This window comes from Teleopsis dalmanni, chromosome X, assembly GCF_002237135.1.
Source record: "Teleopsis dalmanni isolate 2A chromosome X, ASM223713v2, whole genome shotgun sequence".
In the NCBI taxonomy this organism is placed as follows: Eukaryota; Metazoa; Arthropoda; class Insecta; order Diptera; family Diopsidae; genus Teleopsis; species Teleopsis dalmanni.
In genome coordinates, this window is record NC_051848.1 from 9,961,323 (window position 1) to 9,983,321 (window position 21,999).

Genomic DNA, 21,999 nt, shown 5'->3' on the forward strand with positions numbered 1-21,999 from the left:
TTTTTAGAATGCGTTTCTTTCTATATTTTTTTTCTGTTTTTATTATGGCAGTTTCAGTTTCGAAAAACGAGCACAAACTTCTTGCGACAATCAACCGTAACTGCGGTCCGATCCGGCTTGCAGCGCTTTTGTTTGGCTTTGATGGGCGGTAGATTACTATTCGCAGATGTTCATTTCCACCGACGCTGGCTATACATATTTCCTATTCAAAATTCAATTCCTATTCGCATTTGCATTCGCTCCCCTAACAGTTTTTCTGTGGCGGCAATTTCGTCAAATCTAATTGTTGAAATTTGCACAGTAAATTGCATTAGATTGGACGGCTGACGGCGTTAGTATTTCGGAATAGGCCGTAAGTACTTAAAATGGTTGTTATTACTTTCAATTTATACCGTGGTTCTATACGAGTACAATGCAGTTTGCACTTTAGTACAACGAAGTTTGAATGAATTTGCAATGTTTTGCTTGCTCTGAATTGATTTCAATTTCATCTCCGAAGAAACAGTACCCAAACAGCTAGAATTTTTACTAAAATTTTTTAAATTTAATTAAAATTTTAAATCTCGACCTCTGAATCTAAACAATTTTTAAAAACTTCAAATTACAGATATACATTGATCTACATACTTACTTTCTTATTAAACAATCTGAATATATAGCATACGTAGAACAGATTCATTACTTTCCTGGAAAGTTTTAAATATAGCTCTGTTATTGCCTAACACCTGCTAACAGGCACTTATTCACTTTAGATTATTTATTCCTAAGGTCCAAAAAAATACGTTGTCAATATTATTAAAATCGTAAAGTGTTTTTTAGGTCCGAAATAGGTCCTCTTTAAGAGATAGTGGGCCCAAAAATTGTAGCATCACAATGGGCTAACAAAAAGCTGTCACTGATATGTAACACTTATTATCTATGGAAATTTTAGAGGTTAACTTCTTATGTAATTCGATCGAATGATTTAAGGTTTTCCTTCTTTACGTCCGATATCGTAAATATTTGAATAAAAGACTACCCATTTCAATAAAATCGCTAAGTGCTTTCAAAGTCCGAAATAGGTCTCCTGTAAACAGATAATGGGCTCGTAGAATTTTTGCATTACTATGGGCTGACATAAAGAACGTAAGTGAGTAGCTTTTTTTTGTGAGACGGGCTGCCACAGTTTTAAAGGTTCGCTTCTCGTATAATTCAATTGAACAGATTCTGTTTAGTTTTTAAGTAAAAAATTTTTTAAGATTTCGAAAAATAATAAAAATTATTGTTTAATGAACTCTAGAGAAAATCCAATACACAGATTTTTAAACGGTTAATTCCCTATAAAAATTTTTGTTGTAAAATTCTCATGCGTTTGCACAGTTCGCGTGCCATATTCGATTGCAGATTGTCGTTAGGAATCAGGGTCCGTGCATAAAGGAAGCCCTGTGACAAATTCTGCAAGAACGAGACTTTTTATTGACCAGACATCAGCATGGCCGTAATTTACTTGTTTGTTTTATATTTATTATATTAGTCGTATTTTCGAAATTGCTTTATGTAATTACCAATTTAGTGATGTTGTTTCAATTGACTGTTCCACTGAGTGTTTTTATTATTAAATGTGTTCCTAATTGAATTTCGCGTGTGCGCATTGTCTCGTCACAGTCTCTGAAGTGCATTTCAATTGAAAAATTTAATTTCATATTCAAAGTAAATGAAATGCAGTAGCATTTGCGATGCGAATTGCCTAGGATATTAATGTAGACGGGGGTTGCGTGAACAGTTTTATATATATTGTACCTTACCAGTAAGTCATATTTACAAACATGTACATATTACATTCTAGAGCACTTTCTATATTCTATTTTAATGATCAATAGGTACACTAGGTCCTATCTGGTAAGTCGTTGAATTTTTGATCTTAAGGTATGCATTTTTCATGGATTGCTATAACATATGTGTTTCTAAAATAAATATTTATGACGCAGCTAATTTCCGGGATAATATTATCGATTATCCACTAACTAACACCACCACTAACAGATTTTTTGTTTATAAATCTAGCCACATCTGGTAGTTTGGTATCAAATGAAAGCTCTTAGCTAAGAAAAGGCTGTAGAACTAAAGCCGCTTCCTCTGAAAAGATTCGAATGACTGTATAGTTCATTATATTTAAATATCTAACATATGCCTCCTGATTAGTTTTAATAAAATCAAATAACTTTTAAAAACTGATCGTCTTCATGTCAGCAGACAGTATTTTAATAATACAACACTAATATATGATCCGTGTTTATCACATATTAGTAGACTCGCTGACATCGCTGAGACTGTAATAATATTCAACATTACACAACTTAAATAAAATTAAGAACTAAACTGCAATGTGTTATACAGTCTTTCGTCTAAGTGGGCTTATATATGTTGATTATTAATACAACATATCGTAACTCAATAATAAACAGAAGTCAATAGAGCATTATCTAAAATCGCCTCTAAAAGTAAATTTTTGGCTACGGGTCTGTTAAAACTTATTCTGTGTTGTACGGTTGTTTCTCATTGTAATCTATCAAAACACAAACATCGATAAAAACAATGAAGCACTTTAATTGCTATGGTGTTTTCAGTATTGGTTCGTCTTTTTTCCTCCATGCTGATAGTTGTTTGTATCTCAAACTTATATAACTCTCTAGCAATATGATCGGAAGAAAAGAATTAGAAACGATGTGCCGTATAAACGGACTGAACGCAGCAATTGCTTCTTGCTATTCATCTGTTTTAACCCGTAGTAAAGTTTAGTTCTTAGTTTTTTAGGTGCAAAGAAGAACTCCAACTGTGCTTTCTTGCAACACTATTTTCTGTGTTGTAGGTTTACTTAGTTCACTGTGAATTGGAATTACAAATACCAATGGTTTAAGATAATGCACTCAAAAACAGCTTACTCTGGAATATGTTGCATCCTTTGTATTGAAGATCTGCTGTCGCAAGATCATCAACATCATCCTCAAATAGACAGTAGCCTCAATAAACTACTTCAGAGCACAACTATACGTGACATTATTATTTGGCTCTCCTGTTTAAAAACAGTTCATAGCTTTAAGATTATTTTGCTTGAATTCGGAAATAGGCTAGGAAATTAGGAAATTAAGATATATTCTTAATATGTCAAGAAACACATTTTATTTTTATAGTAACTTTCTCTATTGAAAATTTTTAATATTTATGTTAATTTCAAGTTCAAATTAATATAGAAGTTCTGTGTACGTCGTCGTAACTGCAACTGAAAATTAAAATACACTGATTCTAATAAAAAAAAATCGAATGCGAAGAAATTAAGTGTTTAATTAAATTGATGTATTCAACAATGCAGGAAAACTTATTAAGATGAAGCCAACCCGTAATGATTTCATAGCGATCTTCTCTTATGTATTCAAACCGCGTGAAAAATCATAACAGCTCCGATTTATTTCATTTCATAAACGTCCTCATATATGTACAGTATTTATAGCAGCTGCATATCATTTCAATCAAGCGATCAATGAATAAATAACTTTAAATCATTTAAATTTAATTGAGGAATATTACAGTTCGGCATCAAGCAAATTCCTCTATTTACATAAAGATCACTTGCATCTATCGAAATGTTTACCGCACCCAATATAATCGAAGCGAATTTCATAGTAATTCTTTTAATGGAATTGTCTGTGTGTGACGGTGCGGTCATGTTTGGCTGATCGTATGGGTTTGAATCAATCTTCCTGATATCAGTTTAATTGCATTGATTTAGCGTTTTTTGAAAGGGCTCATTATCCCATAACTATTTCTCTCTTTACACATTTTATTTGATAGACATTCCAACTCCTAACTAAATAACTTTTGAACACTTGTCGTCCTATCTCTAAGCAAGCAGTATATTAATAATAAATAAATAAGACAAAATACAACAATGAAAAATATTTAATAAGAAAAAATTAAATCTGTGCTTATCATTAATTAATAGCCTCAAATTAACATTGCTGAGAGTGTAATATCTAACATTTTTCCGTTACAACTAATTCTTCCAATAATATCTAGAACTGAGATACAATGCCTAATACAGTATTCCGTGTACCTAGACTTACATACGTTAGTTGCAAGTATAACAGGTTAATTTGATAGTAATTGACGATCTAGTAAGAAAAGCTTCTGAAGTGAGCTTTCCCTTTAAGTCAAATAATAAACCAAGTTTCGTATCAATATCTTCATCATTAAATTTCGATACATAGGTTTTAAGAATTTATTCGCTAACTCCAAACGAGTTTCAAAACAAACTTTTGGATACGAGCGAACTAATAAGAAATATTAACCGAAATCAAAAGAAATAAATAGCGACAGATCAAACATATGGTATGCAAGTAAAGTTCTTAACTATAAAGCAAGTCACCCAGAAAGCTACAATATATTGTTGAATAATATATCTAATACAGAAACAAACATCTTATCGAGTAGCGTAACTGCTTTGCATTCTCTTTGAATCAATATTACATCTATAATTTAAAGATTCGAGTTCGAGATTTATATATCGAGTTGATTCCAAAAAGGAGTAAATGTAGCAGCTAAAAATATACAAATCTTTCAAGACTTGAAATTATTGTATACTGTTTTAAGTACGAACTACTTCAAGTGTTGTTGAAATTACTGTATAATCTGTTGTAATCAAGAAAATATTATTAATAGTATAGCATTTATCTTAGTAGACAGTCAAGCTAATTTGAGGTTCTTTAACGCAATCTCAAACCATGATCAATTTTGCAACCCATAAGGTTTACTGGTAGATAGCAATCTTGTGCAATGTACAATAATAAAACGTTATTCGAGGAAAAGTTAGGTTAATTGGTAGTTAATTGACTAGGTCTTCTACAGTGCGTAAACGCACAATAGCAAATCATCCCTTTTTATAATGAGAGACGTAGTTATGACGAAAAAACTTATATATTTTTTATTGGAGAAAGCTTATCAATCTAAAATTTTACTTTCTTTATAGTCTTAGTGAAATACATGAGTTTTATGTGGACAAAAGCTTTAATAATAATTTAATGATAATTGCATAGATAGTTTGCAACAGTATCTGTTTAGGCAATGATGGAATGATAATTCTAATTTAACCAAAACTAGATATGACAAGATAAAGTAATGATATATTATGGCATTATCCTGCTGGAAGTCAGAAGAACAAATGCTTGATTGTAAAGTTATAGGACAAAATTTGCTCTAACAATTGCCTCAAATTGATGGAGAACCCCTGACTTTGCGATACAAAGTTATAGTTAGCTGCACCCTGATTTCTTATATCAGATTGGATTAGTTGAGCTTAAAATTTTAGTAACTACATCAATTGAAGTTTAGATTGTTAAGTTCTGAAAATGTGCTGTATGAACTCCTCTTTTATTAATTTATGAACTTTATAACATGAAATGAAGTTCTTAGTTCACAGATGAACAATATTGAAATAGATGCAATCTTAGTAGTTAAGTGTATTAAATTTAGCGATATTGAGATATCAAAAACAAATTCTATAATTGGTTCTAAATACCTCAGTATTATAACCCATAAGAAATTCAATTGGTGTCAGTACTTTCCAACTAATTATTAATTACTCTTAATTTTTTTAGTGGATTGGAGAAATTGGAGATCTGTTCCCATAGATATGTTTTAAATCTCTCTTTGTGTTTTTAGATAATTGATTGTGTAATCGGATGGACAAGTCTTTCTGAGTCGCTGATCTCTAAACGTTGATGCAGGTCTAATACTTCAAATAGTGCATATAAACTGAGCTATGTTCCTTCATATATACCATATGTAGACCATATGTATAGTGTACAAAGTATATAGTATACTAGTATACTATACTGTATAGCCTTAGTATATAGCACAGCTATACGTAATGTACATAATTTCAGCTTATCTGTTAAAAAAAAGATTTCATTAGCTGTTTATTGTTAGATCTGTAATTGGTTTCAAATATTTTAGTAGATACTTTACTTTACCTCCTCAATTACTTCAAGTTATGTTATTGCGCTGATCCTAAAGATCCATTTAAACTTGTTCGCCCGTTGTGTCGGTCAATTACTTTAAATCGTATTCTGGTAGGGGTTAACGTACAGGTGTCGTTTCATGTGTAGTGTGAAGATACAACCGCTTTTGAGCTACACAGCAATAATTCCCGAACTGCATTAAATCATTTTTGTTTATTTTTACTTGTTGGAAATGAAAATTCGCATTGCAATAAATTTGAAATGAATTACATGGACTTTCCATCAGTTTGTTAAGTAAATTATTTTACTGTAAAAAATGCTCATTAATATTAAATGATTTATCTAAAAAATCAGACAAGAAAAGTGGAGGTACACAGGCTTTTGAATTTGAGTTTGAATTTGAATTTGCGCCAGGACGAATGGCGCGAACATTTGCTCTAGCGAGTATTAATGCTTGTTCTTCGTAATGGACGTAGCGACCACAGGCGCTAGCTCTAAGCCCTCTGAACACACGGGCACTTGCGCCCATTTGTTATGTATATGAATGAGAAATAAATAAATAAATGAATAAAATACAAAAGTTATTATTTTTGCGCTGAAATGAAATGTAGCGAACTCATTTGTACAGTCGAATACTCTATTGCGGTGAAATTGTGGAATTGCGGCAGGGCTGTTGGCCGATGGCCGTTGTCTGTGGGGTTTGTGGAATGGTGTGCTGACGAACTGGTGAGCTGGTGAGCGGTTGCTGCGCATCAGGTGCGTACTGGCCCTTGAACTCAAACGGCCATTACTTTTGAAATGACAAATTTACATTTGCCAAATTAATTTTGTGGACGATTCAGAAAGAAGCAATTATGTTAAATAACATATAATGCCATATCTAATGAAACGCAGTTTCGGCACCTCACCGCAAACTAAAAATGGGCTGTACGCGCTTAGTCGCTTAGTGGTTACGAGGTGAAATAAAACATATGGATACTGCTCATGAATACTGAATTAATACAAAGGAATAGCGATTGAATTGATGGAAGGGCTGGCCACATATTGTTCCATATAACACAAAAGTATGATTGTATATGCAACAGATAGGAACAGTATATAGTGTCGCTTTGGTAGTGCTCTTATTATAACTTATGATGCAAATTTCTAAAAGAAGGATATATTGCTTGACAACACATGGCAGTTTCTACCAGTACCTGATCGGGGGAGGTAACTAATGTTCTCATTGGCAAATATTTAAACAATTGGGGTGAATCACCTCTTTAACCCCTCTTAGTGTTTAGACTGCTGTAGACGCATACTAAATATATAATAAAAGTTCCATCCTATAACTTTCATAAGTTTTTTACTTAATATATTTGATAAGAAGGTTGAACTATTTAAGATCAAGATGACATGCAGCGACCTGTGAGTGCTTGAGCGACAAAAGTAAAAGTCATTGCTGTTAGAACTGTAGTGCTATTAAGTATTGTATATTTGTATTGTTTTAATTATTGTTTTAATATTATAACGTGGTGACGCTGATCGTCAGTCTGTTTAGTAGAAAGTTAATGTTTCCCTTTCAAAATAGTTAATTGCATCCGTTCCTTTTTAGGCTATATTCTATTATTTTACCGTTTGTTACATTAGATTATAACAAAACATTTAATTCGTACATTTGACAAGACCACGCACAAGACGCACACAGCACATACTTAAAAGTTCTCTCTGTTGTATTGTTATATATCACGCAATTGTCGTTTTCTGCTAAGATCATATATTGGGCGTGTGTATTTAAGACCCGGTGGTGAATCAATCATTACTTTGGAGTTCTGTCAAGAAAGAATGAGTACAAAATTAGTGAATTTCCAGTTGGGAGCTTTACTGACATATTTTCTTACTTTATAGGTCCCTTGGCATCTATAAGGCCTTTATAGACCTTGGTTATAAGTCATTTGCATCTTTTTTTGAAGAATGTGTGAGATCATTTTATGAATCCGCGAGGGACATAATTAAGCATAATAACAGGTAGAAGGCAATTTATTTTAATCTAATTACTCTATCACTCTAGATTTCAATAGAGTAACATTGTACATTAGGTGTAATAAGTGTAATACGGTTCTCTAAAAAAATTTTTTCACTTTCCAATCGTTTTTTGACCAAGGATAACTAAGTATATTTTTGTTTTCAGACTGGATCACAAATGGTGTTAAAAATTGATATGAAAGGCGTTAACAGTGTTATCATTAAATAACAAAAACGTTTCATATATATAGTAGTTAGTCCAGTTAAACAGTTCTTATATAACAAATCTGGGGTACCATTTCGATTCAATTAGAAATTCAATTCTCCAGCATTTATTTTATTTACCGTGACTTATATTCTTTTTCAAAGCATTCTTTTTCAAAAATGTTACCAGTAATACTATCACAATATATATTATGTGTACAGTGTGATACTTTTTCTGGTGATATAATGTATTCAACTGAAATTTTGAAAAATAGTTGATTTCACCAGGTAAGTGTCACTTGTCAAAGAAATAACGTTTTTACTAATAACCCTTTTAGTTCGTTATTCAGATTTATCCAGAAATACTTCATTGAAATGGTAGTTAATAAATATAGCATTTAAAAAGTTGGTTCTGAATTACGATTCTGGAAATAGATGAAGAGTAAGATGAGTAGATTGGATGGCATTGAATAACAGGCTTCTGGGCCAATAGCAATATAAGTTAGTCTTTTTGTTTATGGCTCCGTTCTTATAAAAACCGAAATCGTGTTCACTATTTGTGTGAGTTTTTTATAGTTTATCTTAATTGTTCATTACTCAATTGTTTCATCGGTTTTCGAATTACTATCTTGTTATAAGACTGGGAGTTTGTGTCAAGAATATGTACTTTCCGTTTGAATTTGAGTAAAGCGATCAACTTCCCTTGGTGATGTTATTAAGTTTGTGACATTAGATCATATCAAAATGTATCAATTATTTTTTCAAAGTAAAAACAAAGCACATGTCAGTGAGCTCGATACAATTCTAGACCTTAAAGATGAAATAATATGCATCAGTATTGAGAAATAGCCCCAACTATGCCACAAGATAATGGACTTCATTAATACACGAATTATGAGTTGCCAAAGGAGACGTGGTGGGTCTTTTTCAGGTATTGTTTTCCATAAATAAATAATAAATAATAAATGAAATTTATATTCGAAAATACCTTCGGTCGTATGGAATCACACTATATAAGCAAACGTTATTGGCTTTATAAGTTATTTGAAAAAGACTAGGAATATGAATTCAATATATATTTAACCAATAAATTTTCAAAAATTGAATTTTTGAACTATATTTTTATTTCCATTTTTATTTATTAAATTTTTTATCTTCGAACTGGAATATAAGCAAATGAAATTTTTCTTTTTTAAATTAATATCAAAGGCACTTCTGAAATATTAATGATTGCTTTAATTTCAGCTTGGTCCTGCTCCAGCGGGAAGAGGAATGTTTTGCTATCAATGTCCTCCTGCATTGCATCCATGCGGACCGCACCCTCCTCGCTTACCCTCCTTGGAATATCCATTTGCAGCCACACATCCTTGTAAGTATCGCATTGTTTTTATAATATTGTAACTGTGGCATATGCAGAGCAGGGTCACCATTTGCTCCTGTGTAATTCGCATAGAAAGAGTAGTGTTGTGCCTGAAAATGCACAGCGTTATCATCCAAGCAATCTGTCAACGAATTAGATAAAAAGCCAGAGATAATCCAAGAGTATATCAATTTGGTTGTTTATGCGCCACCAATGCGTATACCGCGTAATCTATCAAGGGTTGAACGTAGTGCATTAAGGAATTATGTTATCAGAAATACATACACTGCTAGTATCCGATTACAGGCGCGATGAGTTAGGCTGTTCGCGTTCTGAAGTGCGGAACAATGAACTTATGTCTTTTCAGCATTTTGTATATATTATATATTGTATATTATTATTGAATTATAATTATTATGATATTTAGATAAATGGTGATAAGCTCTCGCTCATACATGGCTAATGCGAGTGTGCGAATGAATGTGCATTAAGTGGCATATTTGCACAAATGTTCCAATATCGTCATCACAATTCCATAAATTATTTAATGATTTTTATCTGGATTTGCGCATCTCCTTGTTGTTGGCACCAGTTTTCTATATTGAGGAAAAACATTATGTCTATTATAGTTGATACAAAAATAAAAGGATGCCGTAATAAGCTATAACATCTCCATAGCACTACAAAATAAATTAATTTCTATATCAGCACTTTAGTATCGTCGGTATTATTTTTTTGTTCTTAGCACAGAATCTTTGTGTTCAAACAGATATGCTTAATGGTCGTGTTTTAACACAAAGAGCTGAAGTAGGTAAAAAGTTTTGTACTAAAAACGTCGTTAAATCGTTCAGATTAAGTCCTAAATAAGCGCAGTCACATATTTCTTGATGTATTAGCTGGGCTTCAAATCTTGGCTTCAAGCTGGGCTTTGCAAAGTAATCATACTCGGCATAAAAAGTATGGTAAGGTCGCAGTGCTTCTTTTTTATTTCTAACTTAAGATCCTGTTGTTTATTAAACATAATTAATTATATTATATATCTAGTTTTAGAACATATAATTTCTTAATACTTTATAAAGCTGAAATAATATCTTTTGTTCAGTTAGTGACTTGCTTAGAATATGCGTTATTCACTTAAAAGTGCGATTAACTAATTGTTAAATTGTTTCACAAAATTTATTCTCTTTTCATTAAGAAGACATGAAAAGAGAATGTATGCTGTTCTTTGATTATGGATTCGCTTTTTGAGCGCAAAAGCTTACTTGCACTTAGAAGAGGTGAAGCCCCCATTGAATCACAATAGACTCCAGTTTTATATAAGTACTAATAGCATTTGCAATCGGGAGTATCGTTACAGTGATTGTAGTCTAATCAAACTGATTTTTATAAGCATCACTTTATTACTTAGGACTTCATTAAGTGAGCAGACTGTATTCAGTGTAGTTAAACTTATAGTGCTTCTACACGTTTGGAAGCCTACGCCTGATATGTTTATTTGTGTATCAAGTCATTGAACTGACATGATGAATTCTATTGTCACAAGTTTTTTCTTTTCTTCTTAAGTGATAAATTATAAGTGTTTCCAAGCCATAAAGCAGTTTAGCAACAATTGGTTCATTTGATCTATATTATTCTTCTGTCTAAAACACTAAATTGTTAGACAATTCGGTGTCTGACGATTAAATGAAATACTGAACTCACAGAGTTTGAATATCAAAAATTGAGGTGATAAATTATAAGTTTTTCTATGTCATAGAGCAATTTCGGACCAACACGTTTATTGGATCTTTATTATTCTTCAGTCTAAAACACTAAATTGTTGACAATTAAGTGAGATACTGAATTGACAAAGTTGGAATATCAAAAATTTAGATGATAAATAAATGAAGTTTTTCCATGTCATGAAGCAATTTAGGACCAATAGGTTTATTGGATCACTATTATAATCCTGTCCTAAACACTAAATTGTAGAGAATTCAATATAGAGTATTAGAGCTATTAAATGAGACACTAAATGAGACATCGAAACTCATATCATATCATGGTAGATGTAACTCAGGTTGGTTAAATATGTACCAGAGTGTGAGAATAGCACACTATACTACAATCTATTGACGATGCCTAAAGCTGAATTGTTTATCATATGACTTGACATTTTAATAGTAAAAAAATTTTGAACACTTTAAGATGCTTAAACTGCAATGGACGAATTAAACTGAGGGATGTATTGTAATTTAAGAATTGATGAAAGCATCACAATTTTATACGTAATTTGTCATTATTTATAAATTGCATTAAAGTCGTTTTATTCATTAGCCACTCGTACATTCTAGCAGGAAACTTCATTTGGGGACTATAACGCTATGCTCTGATTATCCGTACATGTTGACGTCTTAAGTATTTCACGCTCATAATTTATTCACTACACGACCGTAAGCATATGTCCACATGTGCATGTGTATGTATGTGCGTGCGAGTTGGTGCGTGTGTACTCATGTGTATGTACAGAGTATGTCTGTACAGCGCTATGTACGTGGCTGGGTGCACACTGACTTGAGCAGAATTAAGTTTCTGCAGCAATTTAATGAGTGAAACGAAGTTTGTTTAGCTGAAGTTCGAAATAGTTTAGTCACATCGGAGTTTATTTTGACAGCATCAGGCTGGAATTAAATCTCTTGAATATGAATTACGTTTGCACACCTTCGATGCAAAGTTAATTTTGCAGTAATTGCATGAAATGCTTCTAAGGTGAGGTGGGGCGCGACAGAGCTTTATACATGCTTACATATGTATATACATGACACATATCGCATGCACACATCCACTTATTCCTGTTCGGTGAAACTGGCGTAAGACGAACTACTATTGCCAGCTGGATGGCCGAATTACTTGAAATTTCATATCCCTTTAATGTGTTCATAAGTCCAGCGATAATCCCATTATATCTTAAGCAGTCAAGCAATTCAAATAGTTTGATGCATAATGCAAAAATAAGCTTCGGATCCATAAATTGGCAATGGAAATTTGCTAGAAATTCATATATTTTAACTATATTGTTAAATATTAAGTTGTGGTAATAATGCATCCATTAGTAATATCAACCGGATCAGAAAAGATGAACGTACACACCTGTAATGAATTTCAATGTATTTCTATTAAAAACAGCTGCCCAATTAAGTTTCTTCACACATTAATTTTTTTTCTCACATATAAAGCACGTTTTTAAACATTGGTTATGAACAAATAGACTTCTACAAAGCCTTGAGTAACAATATAGTTAGTTTGGTTAAGTGATAGGAGGCCCCCGAATCCTCCCCAATTACCTACAAAAGAAGAGTTTAAAGGTTTTATAACCAATCGGAAATAATTAAAGTATAATTATAGTATATATTCTTAAATCGGGAATTGGATAAGTCTGAACATTGTCACAATAGATGTTGCGGTATCTCTTTCTCAAGCGAATGCGATTTACGCAAGAGTTGATAGAGCAGCCCTAGCATGGTTGCATCTCGTCCAATGTCCTGTGAGACCCCAAAACATTTTTAAAAATATTTATCTTGTTCTTGAGGACTCAGTCGAAAGTCAGAAATTTCAGATTTTGAATATGTAGTCCATGTCACCGCACTACTAAAATAAATTTTTGCTACGACTGGCAGAATTTCTCGTGTTCTACCGAAGAGACACCAAACTTCAGTTATCTTAGAATGTTACTTACAGTAATGAACTATCTTGGAGCAGAGAGTTTATATGTAGGCCATATTGGCCTTTACCTATTTGCTGAAATAATATTAATAATGTGGCTGGCAGTTAAAGAAATTAAAACACGGGGCGTGTTAAAGATGCAGTGAGTTTTGGCAAATCATCTGTATGTTTGTTTACCGTTATATTTGCATGACTGGAAACTTTAATTAGAGTTACTTTGGAAATACTGTTCTATAAATTAATAATTTTTCCACATACATTCATTAAATTGATATTAGAATAAAGACCTATCTTTCCTGAAACCTATTTTTTAGTTTAACAACAAGAGAAGAGGTTTTTAGGATGGCAAATGCTTTCGCTTAAAATACTGACACAGAGTATACATGAACGATAAGTTATTATAGGATATCCAAAAAGTGCTGTTATCCATCAGTATAAATCATTATTTTTTTGTTCTGTAATTAGCTTTGCTTCTTAATCTTTCTTATCGAAGATCCACTTTTTTTACTTAATTGTAGGGACTATTATATTTGTGTTTATCATCGAAACTTTATACAATTTTTTTGATTCAACTAAGGCGTATATATTTTTGTAGGTATAAACACGCTAAATATAGCACATTACCAAATGGTATATTTTTAAAGCATGGTACTTTTCCTTTAGAGGGTAAATATACTATGCTAACCACTAAAATATCATCATACCTTGCTATTTAGCTAAGATTGCACTGTTTTATAACTAAAAAAATAATATATAAAATATTATTACCGTACTGCCATATACGAAAATTAAGTTCTTGGTCAAGACATACTATCATTCAAGTCTGTTATCATTAATGAGGTATCATTAAGTTTGCACCCAAGAAACAATTTAAATAGCTTAACTTCAGTTATCCATAAGCCGCTGCTGATTAGGTTAGGTTACTAGGGCCGTCCGAAGATGCACTTAAACCATCTAAGATCCATTATGATACTCTTAAGAATTTGACACCTGTCAATATAACCACTTAGTACTAGCCACAAAGCCATTGACACTAGCTGGGGAAATAGAATTTAGCTCTCTTGAAAAATGCGACCCTAAGTAGGAGAGTCTATGTCTTGCGAAAGCAGGACACTGTTGTAAAAGGTGTACTGGTCATTGCTCTTCGTTATCCTCCATGCAATGTTTACAGTGCAAGGAGGTCCTGATATTGAGCCTCACGGCATGTCTTCCCAATGAACAGAGGCCCGTAATAATTCATACTCTTTTAGATAAATTTGCTCGGGATAGGTCGATTAGTTCCCCTGTAATCCATCTGCGAAGAAGGAAATATATTACGTCATTGACCCAAAGGGAAGTTTGTTCATTCTTGCATAAAAATAATATACCATTTATTGGCGACTCTGCTATATTTGGAAGTGTGTAAATATAGCACTTCATTGTGACATTCATATAGTTCTTATAACTGGAAATGAAATGATGTGACATTTCACTCCACAGGGATCTTCTAACTTCTAAATAATAATGAAATGATAAATCAAGTAACTGGACTCCTTATCTTGAACTGTTTATCACGAGTAATGCACTCGTGGAAGGCCAATTTTCAATATGTAGACAACAGTTAACATTAATTTTTCAAGACCGAATGACAGCAAGTAACCATAATCACTGAGCTGTCAAATTTTTTAAAAATTGTAATTCAATCGGAAAGCCATTAAATCGATAAAACAGAATTGAGATTTTCATTGCTGTGATTCAGTGTTCCCCCGTTTCATTACAAAAGAGTTCATTGTCGACTTGCTTAGTTAAAAATCCAGAGCTTTTCTGCTTTTTGGAACTTCAAAGGCAAATCCGTAATGTCAGAATCAATTTGCGATTGATGCCGACTGCCGACTGCCGAATACCGAAATATGTGCCTCCACCGAGTCATGCAAGCGTGTCACGCTTCACAAATAAGGACAGAAGTCCTTACTTGTTGAAGTTGATGATATTTTAAGTATTTAAGTGTGAGTGCCATGAAAATTTTTCAAATATTTCGTACTTCAGGACTTCGATTATAGTAATATAGAGAACAATATATATATTTTGGAAAATTTAAAATATAATAAAAAAAATATGTATTCTAAATAAATTCGGTTTGTATTTCGAAAGTTTCGCGATTTGTGCTTCCAATTGCAACTTTTAAGATTTACTTCTGAAAGTTTTTAGAGCCTGGAATATTAGTCGTTAGGCGTTGAATCATATTATGGAAAATGTATTTCAACGGGGGAAAGCGAAGGATTCTCTAATAATTACATTTCCCAAATGTTTTCAATGCGAACAGAGTTACTTTAGTGAATCTGCTCTTATTAGGTTTTGAATAGGTCGGTTTGTGTGTGTGCCCGCGTTTTGTCAAAAGCACGTACGATGCGTCGCGCTAAAAAATTTCAGGTTGGCTCTAGCCTATGCTCTGGTAATGCTCTGAAGTTGTATCAAAATAATTTAATATTTAAAAATCAAAATTGAAAATCAAAATTGGATACAAAAAATGTATGGTATAAGACAAAGAAAAGCAGAATAGGGGAAAGAAAGAAAATATGTAACTCAATACTTTAGTTATGCTGTTGGGCGCTTGACTATTGTTGTTGTTGTTGTTGCAGTAACTCTCTTTGGGTGAAATGGGAATTAAGGGAGATCCCAATGAAATACTTCTTACTGCCATGTACTTAGCGCTCATTCAGTCAGCCTTTTAAGTAACTGTGAGCGCAGGTTTTGCGGAACGCACCATATACACACACACATACATACACATCACATACAGAACAACATTAGAAAGTAAGTAAAGTAAAGTGCAGAGCTGAGCGCAACAGAGGAGTACAAAACGATTGAAAACAATACGGTAAAGCACAATGCAACAAAACCAACGAAAAACAAATGAAAAACAAATGAAAAACAAATGAAAAACAAATGAAGAACAGATGAAAAAACAAAAAAAAAAAACAAATTCTTAAATTGATATCAGAGGCTAAAATGTAATGGCAAAAGTTAAGTAAAGCGATGTAAGAAGAGAGAGAATATCAAGACTCACGTTACGAACACGCAAACGAGTCGAAGGCACAAGTGACGTGAGGAACAGGAAAAACGTAGAAATAAAAGCAAAGGAATAGCAAACGAGTAAATCCTTTAATGATGGTTTTGCCGTTATTCCAACTGTCTGAAAATTGAATTATCTCCATTATGTGCATCTAACAAGCGAACGATGTTGACGTCAGTATAGAGGCGCAGTATAGAGTCAGTATAGAGTATAGCTGTGCTGACTGTAGTAGTTGATGGAGGAGTAAGTGGCTGAAAGTAGATGGAGTGATTGGTTATGGTAAATATGGACTATGAAACGAGAAGCAGTTGTATAAATTGCGTTGCCGTTGCCTTTGCCTTTGCCATTGCTTTTGCTCTTAGCTTTACCTTTTCTGTATTCGTAATGCGAGTAGTGTGGGTAAGTATGTTGAAGATGATTTTGGGTTGATGGAGGTAAAATTAAAGCTATACACACTTAACAAGCAAGCACACTTGTTTGTGGGTTTGTGTGTATGTGTTAACGCGTTTGCTTGTAATCGCTTATGAATGAATGTACACAATATGGCAAATGGAGCAAAACTATGCGTAATGGGTAAAATTTACTTAGGAGTTGTGTCAGTGGCGGTGAGTCGTAGAGAACTGCGAAATACGGGAAGAGAGAATCAGAACGCAAATCCTTATGGATGCTACAAATCGTTGAGAATATAAATCAATTTGGAAGTAGGATTTGTTAATCCTGTCTTCTGACAAGTGCGGTTAGTTTGTATGAATATTTGTGCATTGGTATAACATACATCATGAAAGGGAACAAGGACGTGACAAATGGCTTTCAACAGGGGGGTTTGTTGTAGTTTGACTATTTGCTTCCACCAGTAATGGCTATTATATGACTGCAATGGGGTGGCAAATATTCTGTGCTATGCAATCACTTATATTCGTTTATAGCCTCATGGATTTAATTTGATTTCGTGCGAGTTTTTCCCTATGCTCCTGCATCGAAATTAGCAAATGCTATGGGATTCGAGTTTGAGACTTAATTGCGATAATTGCAGCTTGTTTTACAGGTTAAATGCGTGAATCGTCTTGGGTCGATATCATCTGCCTCATTAGCATACATTGTGACCAGAAGCAACATAAATTTGATTAGTTAACAATACTGGGGAAGATATGTAGTGAAGCTGATTACAATCAAAATAAAATATTTAATTACCACTTTCAGTTGTAAATATTTAGATAAGTGAGCTCACACATATGCATGTCAGTAAAAAGTTTTAAAATAAATTTTCTAAAAACTAATGCACCCAAAACTGCTATTGGAGAAGCTAAAATTCCTCCGTAACAAGCTTAAACTAGTTGCCCTCATCGTAGTTGGAAGAAATCGTTGGAATGAAAAGTATAGAGCAAAGCAGAGTATATCAGTATGATTGGTTGTCTGAGATTAAGAGATCTCAATACTAATATAGTGCACAGAAATTTATGTTAGTATGATTCTAGGTTCCACTAAAGCGGAAGATTATGACCACAGCATTTCTTTTGTGCTAACAGCTAAATGAAGTTATACTGGGGATACAATTAAGATCCATTTAAGTTATTTGGGCCATTGTGTTATTGTATAAAAAAATCAGAGCTTTAAACACCAGCTTTAACCCTTAGCATAGCTCAATCCCTGATAATAGTAAATCCTCGCAGTACACGTGCTAGTCAGTAACAAAGCAGATGTGAAGAACTTTAAATATCCTCTCCACATCTGTGGCATAAATGATTAAAAAGAAGATTCACTCTTCTAGCATGATTTTCTAATCGGCTGTGACCCGTTAGCAAACCTATCACAAGACTGATAAGTTTGCGGGAAATCTCAATTAGAGTACTGGATATTTTATTCAAAAGAATGTCGCCAACTTTCATACAGCTGTCTACCTATCGTTGAGTCTATCCATCTTTCATTAAATTGCACAGCACAGAAATAATTTAACGATACGCCCAGATGTTTTATGAGTGAGTACGAGTGAGTACTTGAATCGGGAACTGGAAACCTAGAATAGAGAAACTCTAAACTAAATGGAGCTCACGTTTAGAGATGTTTATCAATCAAAAACTATTCTAAATGTAAATTGGACAGAATATACTCTTAAATAAAACATATAATCTTATCTTCTTGGTATGTTGAACATGCACATGACTCGCGCAAACATAGTTTAGATTCTAAGACCTTGTCTTAAATATAAAAATAAAGGGTATTATCTTACTGAATAAATCTTTTTACTATGTTTGTTGTGAATAGAGCGACTTATTGTTGCAAAAACAAACTTCTAATAGTTGGCACCATGTTTCTATGTGGCATTATATTCCTGTTCCTTTGTTATAATTGTGATAGGAAATACTATTCATCATAATTTATATGGTCTACTGTGTTAACTGCAATTGTTTTGATCGATCAATAAATAAGCTTAAGCCACTTTCATGATAAAAGGAGTAATAAGTTTGTCACCAAGATGCATAAATAGGTCCTTTTTTGATCTGAATATATTCTGAAGGTGCACAATATTTAATAGCCATCAAAGTAACTTCAGGCAGGAGAAAAGAATTAATGAATTTAATGAATTCAATTTTTTTAATTTTCATTATGATGTCGCTCTTTGACATCATAATAGCTTTTATTTAATGCAATGGTAAGTTGTAGTCATCAGTCCACTGACCGTTATTTAATTTTAAGGTTTGAAAACCTTTTTGAATAACATGTGATAGAACTTTTTTCCATGCAAGTGACAAATAAAATATTAGGAATGCATGAGAGGAAAATAATTAGCAAAAGTTGCATTCCTCGCGGTAGTCAATTTTCAAAGTTGCAATATTAAAGGTAATATAGGAAAAATTTAAGAGGTTGCAATAGCAGAGGAGTTCCGATATTCAAGGGTTGAATTAATCGAGGTCATACTGTATATGTATATCACTTTTCAGCATTATGCAATATTTTTGTAGCATTTGGAATAACTTTTTCAACACTTTCTGGAGAATGACAAAAGTTCAAAGGCAGGTCAAGAAACAGTTTTTACCCTTTTATTTTTCAAAATGTGTCTTAAGCTCATGATTAAGCCATATGCTGTCCGGAGAGCCAAACACGCCTCTACACTTTAGTTCTTTTAATCGTCCTTGTTTTCTGCACAATTGTTATTGCTCTCTCTAGAAGTATGGGTCTGCGCTATTATATGTGAAATAAATTAGTTCTATTGATTTTACTGAAAAAATGCAATCAATGTATATAGAGGTTCCCCAAATGTGATTACTTTGCTTAGGATTTGATAAAGCTTTCATAAAACTTTTTTAATGAAGTAAGAATATTATATCAATGGAAATTTTAAAAAATAATGACGTATAATTGAGTAATAATTATTAATATGGTATGGTTTCTGAATTAAATGTTGGACTTAGGGTTTTGATATCTATACGTTTAGGATTTTAATAACGCCTCTATATAACTTATTTGATAAATTAAGGATATTAAATTAATAGAAATTTTAAAAAATAATGACATTTAATTGAATAATATTTATTAATATGGTTTGTTTATATCTGAATTAAATGTTGGACTAAGGGTTTTGATATCTAGACGTTTAGGATTTTAATAACGCCTCTATACAACTTTTTTTGATAAATTAAGGATATTATATTAATAGAAATTTTACAAAATAATGACATTTAATTGAATAATAATTACTAATGGGGTTTGTTTATGTCTGAATTAAATGTTAGACTTAGGGTCTTTATATCTAAAAGTTCAGGGTTTTGATAGCGCCTAGATACAACATTTTTGATGAATTAGGGATATTATATTAATGGAAATATATAAAACAATGATATTAAATTGAATAATAATTATGATACGGTGTGTTTATGTGTGAGACCTAGGCTCTTAGAATACTTTTACTACCACCTTTAAAGGATTTTTCTTTTCAGTTAAAATGAATTTTCTCAACAGCAAAGTTGGAAATATTTATTTGTGACATAAATAATTTATAAATTCATTTTTAAATCGGATTATTTCATCATCAGGAAGTAAATTAAAAAATCAAAAGTAACTTCGGCAAAGGCGATGACACCGCTTCTGTCCGTGAACGTAAAGGAAATTAAAATTAAATTTCGCAATTTGCTTCCTAATTATTTATTTAAAACAAATTGAAAATTAATTTCGCATAGCATCAGCAAGAAGTTCACGAAAGCTCCACCGAAAATATTAAAACAAAAATTATTCCAACCCAAAATGAAACGGAACTCAACGAAATGGGTGTAAAAGCGGCAGAGAAGAGCTGGCAACACTGGTCGTCGTGGTACGGAGCCGGAAACGCATTTTCTGTTCGCAATTCGTTCTGCATTTGCAGGGCTGGTGTGTTTTTAATGCCTCGGGTCAAGTGCGGTTTGCTTTTGATATTCAAGCGCTCCGCAAAAAACATTTTGAAAGATAATTTAAAGGACGGAGGGAAGAAGGTATGGCAAAGACTGGGGAAAGGATATGATTTGAGTGGAAAGTTGTCATTTTTATATATATGTATGTATGCCAATGTGGATCTCTAAAACGTGTATGTGTCTACCAACTTCAGTGTGTGTGTGCGTTCTCTTTGCGTTTGTCTGCGAGTGAATAAATAAAATAATATTTGTAATTTCGAGGATATACAAAATGGCGTTGTCTGAAAATTAAATTAAAATATAATTTGGCAAATGTTGTCCTTAAATTAAATCTTGTTGAAATTTGCTTTTGGCACTAGGATAAGAGTTTCAATACTCGTATAATATATGCTGGGCCATTCTCCATTTAAGATGCGCAATAAACTTAAATTATTTAGAAGAATTTTTAGAGTTTTTCTAAAACTGTGTGTAATATCTAAATCCAAGAAGCAAGAATGAGGCTATTGGTCTGTGACGGTTCGCAATGTACATACAATAAATGGATGAGTATAATAGAAACTATGTTAACTGAAATTTATAAGAAATTGATAAGCTGCTTTTCAGTAAGAACACTCATCTTTTTTTTTTTTTAACTCTTAATAATATGGTAAGACCAATGGTATAGCAAACCTGGATAATGAAATTAGATTTGGAAGCATTGGAGGCAGGAAAATATTTGAAATCTTTATGTGCTTTGAGGAAGCACATAGAAGAACTGCAGAACTGAAAAGGAAAGAAACGAAAGGAATATACAATACCCAACATAAGATATGAGAACCTTCAATGAGTGAGAATATTTTTTAAAGCCCCGAAATACTTTATGAAAGGATAACCACTGAATTGTACGGATGCAGTTGACAACAACTCAGTTGAGTAGCACAAGAAAAAAAAACAACTAAGCAAATGCAAAAACTATGTTCAATTAAAAAAGCAACAAATTTGTAGCAGCAACGATGTTGTCTTGTGTACCATATGGGATTGAAAAAGTGAACTAACCATTTTGAGTGAATTATTGTTAATTGAATTGTGTCAGACAATTAAAGATCTGAAACATATCTATTTGTGTGTAGCGTATAGCTATTACCAAGAAAGTAAGTTTACTTTAAAGACATCAAAACATTTTTTGTGTCTGCACATGAATGAATGTTTGAAAATATCAAGTTCTATGAGAAGTAAAGTATTTTTAATTAATTTTATTCAATTTCTTAAAAATCTTCAACATAACTGAGAAGGAATTTTATTTCAAAAATTATTTTAAATTTA

At 32.5% G+C, this 21,999-nt stretch overlaps 1 protein-coding gene across 1 annotated transcript in view; it reads left to right on the top strand.

Annotated features, from left to right (window-relative positions):
* LOC119661956 (protein kinase 4) overlaps positions 1-21,999 on the top strand; it is a 78,400-nt gene that overhangs the window by 18,894 nt on the left and 37,507 nt on the right. The window contains exon 2 of the mRNA XM_038071479.1: positions 9,447-9,570. Within this exon, the coding sequence (XP_037927407.1) occupies positions 9,474-9,570 (97 nt within the window). The 5' untranslated portion in view covers positions 9,447-9,473. The remainder of the gene's footprint in view (positions 1-9,446; positions 9,571-21,999) is intronic.